This window comes from Scophthalmus maximus, chromosome 5 (assembly GCF_022379125.1).
Source record: "Scophthalmus maximus strain ysfricsl-2021 chromosome 5, ASM2237912v1, whole genome shotgun sequence".
Classification (NCBI taxonomy): Eukaryota; Metazoa; Chordata; class Actinopteri; order Pleuronectiformes; family Scophthalmidae; genus Scophthalmus; species Scophthalmus maximus.
The window spans coordinates 26191533-26202500 of record NC_061519.1 but is presented as its reverse complement, the minus strand read 5'-3'; the positions used below and the strand labels follow the sequence as shown (position 1 = coordinate 26202500).

At 48.8% G+C, this 10968-nt stretch overlaps 1 protein-coding gene across 1 annotated transcript in view; it reads left to right on the top strand.

The window, feature by feature from the left end:
• Positions 1-10968, top strand: part of LOC118310879 (receptor-type tyrosine-protein phosphatase N2-like) — a 134802-nt gene that overhangs the window by 115777 nt on the left and 8057 nt on the right. The window contains exons 17-20 of the mRNA XM_035634206.2: positions 465-542; positions 2792-2911; positions 3189-3355; positions 7922-7975. Of these exons, the coding sequence (XP_035490099.1) occupies positions 465-542; positions 2792-2911; positions 3189-3355; positions 7922-7975 (419 nt within the window). The remainder of the gene's footprint in view (positions 1-464; positions 543-2791; positions 2912-3188; positions 3356-7921; positions 7976-10968) is intronic.

Below are 10968 nucleotides of genomic sequence, written 5' to 3'. Positions count from 1 at the left end.
ATTCTGTGACAATCACAGGTTTAATCCTGGTAAAATTAAAAAGAAAAAAAGAATATATATATATATATATATATATATATGTATACACATATATATGTGTATATATGTATATAAATGCATATGTTTATCACCTGTCACCAGTCGTATTTCACAAAGAAGCATAGGAGCTAAGATCTTCTGCTCATTTAAAATGAGTTTTCCACAAACTGGACATCCAACCCACCGTCCCAGGACGTAGCGTCAGTTAGTCCTGCGTAAAAAACCGACAAACATTTCGACTCAAACACTCGAGTATGAGGAGTTATATTGTTTCAGAGACACGGTCGCGTTCAACTGTGTCCTGCGACCGCTGTTCTTCACCACTGCGGTCGCAGACGCGTCGTGTGTGTAAACGTTGAGGCTCAGTGTATTTGATGGACATTAATGACCTCACGTCGTCCCGTCTGTTTCCTCGCCTCCCGCAGATGGACCACGATCCCAGGAACCCGGCTTACATCGCCACTCAAGGCCCCCTGCCCTCCACCGTGGCCGATTTCTGGCAGGTAAAAAATGCACACGCACACACACACACACACACACTCATGAAATAAAAGTCAATACATTCTGCTCACTTAAACAAGCGTTAACCGATTTTTATTAGTGCGGAGGGTCGCATGGGAGACCGGCCTGTTCTGCGGATGTCGTTATTAATCTCTCTTCATAACATCATGCTCACACACACACACACACACACACGGGCGGGAGCAGTCAACGGTGAGACACATTGTTAATGCAGGAGACAGGAAACACTTTCCCCACTGTCCCAAACATTAGATTGGGTTTGAATCGGACACCAGGAGATCGATAAGTTATTCTGGCCGTTTGTGTGTGTGTGTGTGTGTGTGTGTGTGCGTGTGTGTGTGTGTGTGTGTGTGTGCGTGTGTGTGTGTGCGTGTGCGTGTGCGTGTGCGTGTTAGTTGTGTAGGAAGGAAAAGGTCCCCTTGTCAAACACGTTCCTCAATTCCCGACTGGTGCAGGTTCTCATGCACGGATGAGAAGAGACGGAATCTCAGCCTCCAAACATGTGGAATTGGAAAAGATAGTAAAATTGCGTTTGGTGGAACCTCTAGTGATTTTATGCCACATTGACTGAATAATGAAATTTAATTCATACGTATAAATGTACAAGAGCTGCTTCGGTGAAGCTGTTCTTCTATAGACATTACTCCTGTTGTAGGAAAGGGGAAGTGTGTGTGTGTGTGTGTGTGTGTGTGTGTGTGTGTGTGTGTGTGTGTGTGTGTGTGTGTGTGTGTTTGTTTGTCACATTGTTCACATTTCCTCTCCTGCGTTTGCCTGATACTCGACTGTGATTGGTTTGTAGACGGGCTTGTGCGTCTGATGTCGGCGTGTCGTCAATTGGGCGGGAAGAACTTTCTCTCTAATTCTTTTTCTTGTTCCACATTAGCCCGCTGCCTCAACTTCGCGTAATCAGTCTGATAATCCAAACCATCCCGGAAAAATAGTTTTCAACCACGGTTCAGGTTGATCCGGACAGAGACCACCTCTTTTGGTCGGAGCAACAGTTTGGTTGCGTTGGTGCCGAGGAAGCGTTCACACCTACAATTGTGGTCGGGACCAAACTGAAAAGTCCAAAGGTCCGGACCTCTTTGTCCACTTGACCAGAACTGCTGCTCATCACGGATTCAGCTCAGGTTGGTTTACAAGATGGCGTCCGAGTGTGTTTCCTCGGGGTTCTCATCAGGCCCCTCAATCAGGAGCCGCCGATGTAATTACGCGACGTCGTCCCCATCAGGCTTCTGCTGAGACGCCCTCGGGCATAATCACTGAGATCACACACTCCACAACTTCCAGAACGACGATGAGGATTAGTGCAATTCAAGGAAAGAGCGGGTGTAAATTAGCAACCTCAGGGTTGTTTTTGTTTCTTTTAAACACGGGGCGAGTTGTTCTCACCCCGTCAGCCAAAAGCGAATTAACACCATTTCTCAAAAAAGAAGAAGAAGTGGTGCAGCGTCACATCTTTGGACGCGCGAGCTGGCGAGCGGCGGCTGAGAGGAGCAGTAACTCAACGGCCGCCGCAATTAACGGCGGTTAAATCTCCGTCGAGGTGCGGCGGCGGTGGCGCCGCTGACCCCCGACCGCAGGTGTATCCATCTTGATTATCTCTAACGTGATGATGTGAGAGCGGTTGTATTGTTTTATGGCTTCCATTAGCAGCCAATCAGAGTCCAATGGATCTCCAGAGCCCCTCCGGCTGTGAGAACATGTGCTGTCAGCGGGGGGGGGGATATACGACCGCACGGCCGCCGCCGGTCTCGCCGTGGAACGACCCGGTTGGGAGACGCAACAGGCCTCCACTGCAATTTACTGATCACGCCACAAACCCCTCGGTTCCCTCGAAGCGTGAAAACACAGAACGACTTGTTCCGAAGAAAATTGAAACGACGCCCGTGATTATGGAGCCGACGTCCCAGCGAGTGGGCGGGTGAGGTCTTGCGCCTCTCGAAGAACGTGACTCCCGCTCTTTGGCACGCGGCGGAGTGCTCCGCAGACGGGACGCTTTGACAGAACATCGGGTTACTGTAAAAATAGAATCAGCTCCTTTTTAAACGATCAACTAATGTTTACTCTGGGTTTCAGCATCTTTTCCAAAAGCTAAAAAAAAAAAAAAAAGAAACGCAGAAGAAACATTTGCCTCCACAACTTTATATCCCAGAGGGGAAAAGAGGCGGCGTGCGAGTGTCGCTCGATGTGGCGTCGTCTCAGCCAGCGTGCGCTTGTCTCTTTGCAGATGGTTTGGGAGAACGGCTGCGTGGTCATCGTCATGCTGACGCCACTGGTGGAGAGCGGGGCGAAGCAGTGCTACCACTACTGGCCCGACGAGGGGTCCAACCTCTACCACATCTACGAGGTGAGAGGTCCTTTACCCGCCACTATACCTAAATATAGTGTCTCCCTTTTCTAAGATTAGATTGATCTACATCGCCTAAATATATATGAAGATTTCATCACTGAAACAACATATATATATATATATATAATATAATTGTTTATCCCGAAGGGTTTTCATCCCTCACCAAAGCACTTTTTATGATTATGCTACAAAGAATAGAAGGAGAATGCTCTGATCGTTCTACTGTGAAAGGGACTTCTGACGGCCGGTGTTTGTGTGCGCCGCGCGCCCGCAGGTCAACCTCGTGTCCGAGCACATCTGGTGCGACGACTTCCTGGTCCGCAGCTTCTACCTGAAGAACATGCAGACCAACGAGACGCGCACCGTCACCCAGTTCCACTTCCTCACCTGGCTCAACCAGAACGTCCCGGAGACCAGCCGGACGCTGCTCGACTTCCGCAGGTAGGGGGCTAAAGACATGCCAAAGACGGCGGTGTATCCCACTGGCGTATACCGGCTGTGGTTATTTCATTTCCTGTGAACATGACTGGGAAGAGGCTCCTTCGCCGCCACAGAGCTGTTTTCAACGTCTTTATCTTCTGTACCGGCCAAGTTGTGGAGATGCATTTTGACTTCCAACTGTTTCTTTAAGGCCGTCTAATAGAAAAACGCTTTAAAAAGAAAACCTCTTCATAACTTGGAGTATATATATATACAAGTTATGAAGATGTTTTCCTGTATCTGTACCCGGGGGGTTCTGGGAAATGTAGGGAATCGCCAACGGAAATAGACCAGGAAGTGGCTACGAGAGAACTGTCTTCGGCTTTGTGGCTTTTTTTGTTTGAAGTACATGCGGTTGGACATTTGAACAAAAAGAAAAGAAAATGCCGACCACGAAAAGGAAGTGTTGGACCTCAGACAGAGGGGGTGTTCCTCCCTGGTGTCGCAGCTCACATCATGTGTCCACGTCAGAAACCTCTCTCGTCTGCAGGAGTTCTTCAACCCGTGACCGCAAAGGAAAGAATAAAAGAGAACATCTGTAATATCCTCAAAACGACCCGAAAGCATTCTGCCAGTCGATAACGGCGTAATTGGAGAAGCATTGAGGGCAACTCCGCCCGAGCGCTCCGTTATCTCTGGCGCCTTTATGTTTTACAGCCGCTCCCCCTTCGACCTCCTTTAATCTGATATACTGTCTATGAGGTGCGAGACGCCCCGGCTCCTTCCCTCCGATTCACCGTGGATATATATATATATATATATATATATATATATATATATTGCTGTGTCGCTGGCGCACATCCATTAGGTGAGATGTCTGGTGGGCGTCGCCCCTCCCTGGGACATATTGCCTTTGCTCACAGGGCGTCGGGGTCACGACACAATGAAGAAAAAGCGCAGAGAGAGAGATTTTTCACTTTTATTACCGTGGACATGGTAGTTACCCCCCCAGCCCCCCAACCCCCCACCCCCACCCCCCCGACACAACACACACCTTTTAAGTTTTTTCTTTCAAGAACGGCGGCTGAAATATCTCTCTCCTCTCCTTCGTGCTCGTGCCGGCATGTTTTTATATATATATATATTTTTGTTGTGTTGTTAACCTCACTCACACCCGACTGAGCCGACGCATCTCGCCCCCCCCCCCCCCTCGTTTTACCAGCTAACTACAGCGGTTGCCAGTGTCATTTTTGTGATGTTGCAGCTAGTAATATGAGCCCAGTTGCATAGTCACAAAAGTGATCATTGGAGACTGTGACTCTGCAACCACAGGGGGGCCTCATGGACCCCCCCCCCTTCTCCCCTCCCCTTCTTTCCACCTCCTTCATCCCTCTCCTCTTCCTCTCTCCTCGCTGTGCCCGCTGACCTGAGGTGACCTCTCGCCCTTTTTGCTTGCTCATGGTTTGCTTGACTGCCTCCGATCTCCTCCCACCTCCTGCCCCCCCCCCCCCACACCTTCCTCTCTTGGTGGCTTTTAGTTTTTTCCTCACCCACCCGTCTGTCTGTCCGTCGCCTCCTCTTCCTCTTTCCATTTCGGTCTCACTTGAGGATTTGTTGGCGCCTGACTCTCTGAGGCGAGTGGGTTTGTATGAATGTGTCTTGACGTGACGTATTCTTCTGCTTCTTCAACTTCACAATCTTCACACGGTGAATTTTTGGTTTGGAATAAAGTGCGACACGTGCAACGACTTCACCGTCCTATTCCTTAAAGCCCCAGTGTGTCATTTTTGTAATTTTCTGGTGGCAAAGTTGCAAAACGCAGCCGGCTGAGCGACCGACAGGGGACACTTTATGGCGGCGCACCGCTGATTCCATTACCGGTTTCCAGCAGCGTCTGAAAATTCAACGTGAGCGCGACGTATTCTGGAACAGTTTAGTTCAACAAGCGTATTCAACAGGACGTAGAAACATGGAGACTCACACGGAGGTCGGGTCCACCTCATGGAACTGTATTTAACTCTTATATGAACAGAGTTATGGACAATATGTTGAATTTTCTTCTTAATATGACACTCTGTGGCTTTAATCTTATCTGGTCGAGACGAGACACTGCACAGGAAAGTGAGAGGAGTAAGATTTTTCTTTTGCATTTCGTGAATACAGTTGAAATGTGGAGAATGAAGTCGACCCCTCAGTTTGGTCGTCCGACCGGCAGCTGCATCCCCTGGTTGTGTCGTTGGCGTGGAAACCGTCGGTGTCGTCGCGTTTGACCTTTTGCGTGACCTCGGCAGCCGGCGTCTTCCGACTCAGCGTGAAAGAACTTCCTCGTTACTGAAGAAACAGCTTCACCAGCTCACATCCTTGTGTCACGTGAGCTGACGTCAGCCGTTTGACATATTCCTAAAAGTTCCACTTTGATCTTGAAAGTTCCAAGTTTATTCTCGACATTTTGACAGAAGAATCAATTTAAGAAAAAAAGATGTTTCTCCTTTGATTTAGTTTGATTCTTTTCTCGACATTTTCCACATAATTCTCGAAATGCAAAATACAATAAAAGAATCTCCCTCCTCTTGTATTTATCCTTTTTTTTATTGTTTTAATCCCTGACCTGTACTTTATCATCCGTCTGCCGACAGACACAGAAGCGTGTGTAAATGAGTTGAACTGTACGAGCTTCTTTCGTTTTGTGAGCGCCACATTTCCTCAGATGATTCCCGCTCGCACAGTCTGACAGTTTCACAGTTTGACGCGTCGGTCGCACGTTTCGGACGAGTCGAACGCGTGCAAATCGAAGCGAGACAAACGGACCCCCGGATGTTTTGGAGGCTGTGATTCACAGTTCTGCCGTTTCCAGACGAATGTCAGATTCATCTGAGAGAAAAAAAGAAATCACAGCTTGTTCTCGCTCATGAATATCATTTTCAGAACGGCCTGACTTGGCGTGGACATATCTGTCTCTCTCCTGCATCCGTTCATTTTGGTACCACATCTCTCACCATCTCCCTCTTCCTCCATCTCTTCCTCTCTTCTCTCTCTTTCAAGCTTGACTCTCTCTTACGGGGCGTTTCCCCCCCAACCCCCCCCCCCCCCCCCCCCCCCCCACCCCAACCCACCCCCGTCCCCCCGCCTGTTGGTGATCCTCCACCGCCTGTTGCCATGGCAACATCACGTTCGATCGCCTGCCGGCGAGCTCAGACTGTTTTTCCCACTTTCGGTGGCGTCGGTGGCGTCGGAGGATGGAAACCGTGTGTATCCGGTGGAAAAATGACTTTCACTCTTCTCTTCCGTCGACCTGTTGATTCTTTTTCCCGAGACATTTACTGAAAACATTCATGAATTATTCTGATTCTTGTCGGGGGTTATTTTTTTTTTAAAACCTCAGAACTTTTCTGGCTCTGCCGCGGCTGCTTCATCCTCCGTGTTTCTTGCTTCAGTAACGTGGGTTTAATCTCCATGCTGGAAAAAAAAACAACAGAAAGAGATAAATGTGATGTTTTTATTTCCAGCTAGTTTAGTAGCTCGTAGACAATAATGACGAATGTTCTAAGAATTGAAAGAGCGTCTTGCAAAACCAGGGACGGAATAATTAGCACAGACACACACACACACACACACACACACACGCACACACACACACACCAGGTCTTTACATGTCATCTTCCGGCTGAACGTTGTTATTCGGGGCTACAACAGAATCAGATATGATCTCCCGCTGAGATCAAACTCGCAGTTTGCTGCTTGTTTGCAAGAATCCGCCGACTTCAGCTTTTCATCGTGATGAATCGGCGTTGGGGTTTCCAACAAAGAGTTTGAGCTTCTTCTTCTTCTTCTTCACTTTTTAATGCCCGTACGGAAGCAGCAGCACAACATATTCACTCCTCCGCTGTGGAACATTGTGGCGACTTTCATCCTCCGTATTAAATGTCTCCGTGGAGTTTGTGTGAAGTGCGTTTTCAGACACGCAAACCTTTAAAAACCTTTTGGGGGGGAAACTAGGCGACCGGTGACAAGTACAGTGCGGCATGTGTTCCTTTCTTCCCGTTAGAAGCACATTGTTTCCTTCAGTAGAAAGCGACCTTTTCGTGAGGAAGAACGAGCCACTGGGACCATCTGCGGGGCCGAGCAGGAAGTGGGCGTCCTCCGACCGGACGAGGCTTCAGGTGTCGCCAAACTGTCCAGTAGCTGCAGACAACTGTTGTTGTCGCAGCGCGTCCACGTCAATGATGATGCACAGGGAACCGCTGCCGTGGAGAGATACACTCCTACCGACTTGTGGAGCAGCTTTGTCGAGCACCAGATGAACGGGATTCTACAAATATTAAGACGGTTTCCGGTTGTTATGAGAGAGATTCATGCGTTTCGACGTGTGGACGTTCACTCGAGGGGTCGAAATATATATTTCTGTGGTGATGTCAAAGTTAACTGAAGAGTGTTATCTCGACAGCTTCCTGACAAGAATGGGAATGAGCAGCCGCGAGCGTGCCGTCCTCTCTGGTTATTAACTCTGTTATTCTCATATTAACACGGATTTCTTTCTGTCTCTGTTCTGTTTCTTGTTTTTTCTTCTTTTTCTTTCTCTCTTTGCAGGAAAGTTAACAAGTGCTACCGGGGCCGTTCCTGTCCCATCATAGTCCACTGCAGGCAAGTGCATTCATGGAATTTTAAATGTTGTCATTGTGTTTTTGTGATGAACTGACGCTGAGCTCGGCTCCGCGCTGGTTTTTATATTCCAAACCTTAATATAACCCTTCTCTCCGCCGACATTTCAAATGAAGAAGAAAGAAATTGATGGGGAAAACGTTGCGATTTGATTTTGACAAACTCTCCGAGGAGGAGGAGGAGGAGGAGGAGGAGGACCAGGAAGAGGAGGAGGAGGAGGTGGAGGAGGAGGAGGAAGAGGAGGAGGAGAAAGGGAGGAGGAGGAAGAGGAGGAGGAGGTGGAGGGTGAGGAGGAGGAGGAGGAGGAAGAGGAAGAGGAAGAGGAGGAGGAGGTGGAAGAGGAGGAGGAGGAAGAGGAGGAGGAAGAGGAGGAGGTGGAGGAGGAGGAGGAGGGTGAGGACGAGGAGGAGGAGGAGGAGGGTGAGGACGAGGAGGAGGAGGATGAGGAAGAGGAGGAGGAGGAGGAGGAGGAAGAGGAAGAGGAGGAGGAGGTGGAGGAGGAGGAGGAGGAGGAGGAGGATGAGGATGAGGATGAGGAAGAGGAGGAGGTGGAGGAGGAGGAGGAGGAGCAATCTGGATTTAATCTGCAACAGTAGTTTTCAATTTATTTTTTTTTCTGCAGAAACTGCAGTGATCGGATTAGGTGGGTAATCGCACATCGCCGCTACGCGTCCGTGTGCTCGTGATCTATTATTGAACGTGGCGTAACGGCTCCTGCAGGACGATGAGCCTGTACACCTCTCGGCTGCATTGCCCCGACCGCACCGCGGTCACGGAAAAAAAGCAACTTCACCTTTGACCCTGGGAACGGTTCGCGGACAGTGCGCGCACATTTTCTCTCCGTTTAAACCGAATAGGAAATCACGTATGCGGCGGAACAGCAACATTGAGCGGCGTTACGTAGAAATGACTGTGTAGCGAACCGGAAGTCTCCTCAATATTGAGCTCTTATAGATAACACTTCCACGGTTTACGTCTTCCTGAATCAGCATCCGCTCCATCAATTGTTCCATAATTGAACAGGACTCTGAATTATTCCAGACGCTCATCTCCTCGTTTTTTTTGTATGCGATCTTCTCGTGCGGGGGAAAAAAAAATTGGCGTGGGTGTCGACCGATTATCGGCCCGGCAGATTATCTGAGCCGGTGTGGACCGACCCCGTGCCCGTGCCTCAGCACAGCCAGCCAATCACGGCGTAGGATATCTAGTAATGAGAGGATCACGGCGTCCTGTATTTCAAAAGGAGTCTGCCCAAGCCGAGCGTGCACGGCAGTTTATCAGAGCGGAGTGAGGCACCCGGGACGGGAAGTGAGCCAGCGGACGAGCGGAGACGCTGAAATTCAATAATCACACGCCGCCGCCGTCTCTTTTATGAACATTTTCAGCTCCTGTCTCCATCTTCTGCGTCTCTTCATTTCATTTCCTTCCCTTCACCTCGCCCTTTTTTCCTCGTCTCTCATTTTAAGATAGACTGAGGGAAGGCGGCAGACATCTTGACATGTTTACTCACAGCCCCTCAGACTTCTCTCTCACTCACACACACACACACACGCACACACACACACACACACACACACACACACACACACACACACACACACACACACGTTCCACACACACGTGACACACACACACACACGTTCCACACACACGTGACACACACACACACGTGACACACACACACGTTCCACACACACGTGTCACACACACACACGTCACACATCTTTGATCGTCTTGTAATGATCCTGACGAGGTGCAGTGAAACGACAGATCTCATCTCATCGTAATAACCTGCAGCGAACGCACACACACACACACACACACACACACACACACACACACACACACATCCGAGTGATAGTATTATCTGTGAAAAATACACACACATACACATACACATACACGACCACACACACGCCGTGTGTTGCGGAGGTACTGCTCAATTACTGGAGCTGTGTGTGTGTGGGCTTGCAGAAAATGAAATATTCACACACACACACACACACACACACACACACTGGCCCATGAAATAGACTGGTCGGGGTGGAGACATCAATTTTCAACACTTGAAATGAATCTGGGAGACAGAATGTTCCCTCCACATCACAGAGTCTGATCGGTTTCTTTCTCGTGTTGCACGTTTGAGTTTTGCGTCGTCGTCGTCCTTATTCACTTTTTATTGTGAGAGCAGAAGAACGTTCGGAAAACATACGGACAGTTTCAGGGCTCATGTTTTCACGTTATTTGATTCCAGATCAATATGAAGAAATAGGATTCGGTCTTTCTGTTCAATGATTTTACATCTTTTGAAATGTATCTATTTCATATTTGATGAAAGGCGTACGCAGCCTGGCATTCACCATTCAATTGCTAAGGGTCGTAATCATAGACTGTTTATAAAAAATGGACGGTCCAGATAGTTAAGCCAATGAGGAAGTGTCTGAAGCCTGTTTTCTCTGTACTGACCAGCAGGGGGCGACTCCCCTGGTCGTTTCTATAGAAGTTCTATGAGAAAGTGACTTTAACTTCTCACGTGATCTATAACGTCAGTAAACATTTTGCCGAGGAGTTCATGGTTCAATCTCTAGTTTCAAGTCTTCTTCGTAGAATAAACAGTCCATAACGCACTGGAGCGTGGGTACAGCGTGATTGACAGCTGGTCCGTCCAATCAGTGCATGGTTGCAGGTGTAGGTGGGCGTCAGACAAAGGCAAAAATATGGCGGCTCACAAACCAACATGTGATGTCACGGCGGGCGTGGCCTCGGGACGCAATTGGATGGCACGACCAATCGGCTGTCACCGCAGTGGTTGGTTGATTCCACAGACTTTATTTTTCACGTCAGCGGCAGCCATCTTGGTTCATAGCGTCAAATGCTTCGGCGGCGCTGCTCCGTCAATAAAAATACACAAAAGCTGTCCCGGGTTAGGTCAAATGGTTGTGATTGGCCAGACCTGTCTCAGGATGGATGAATGG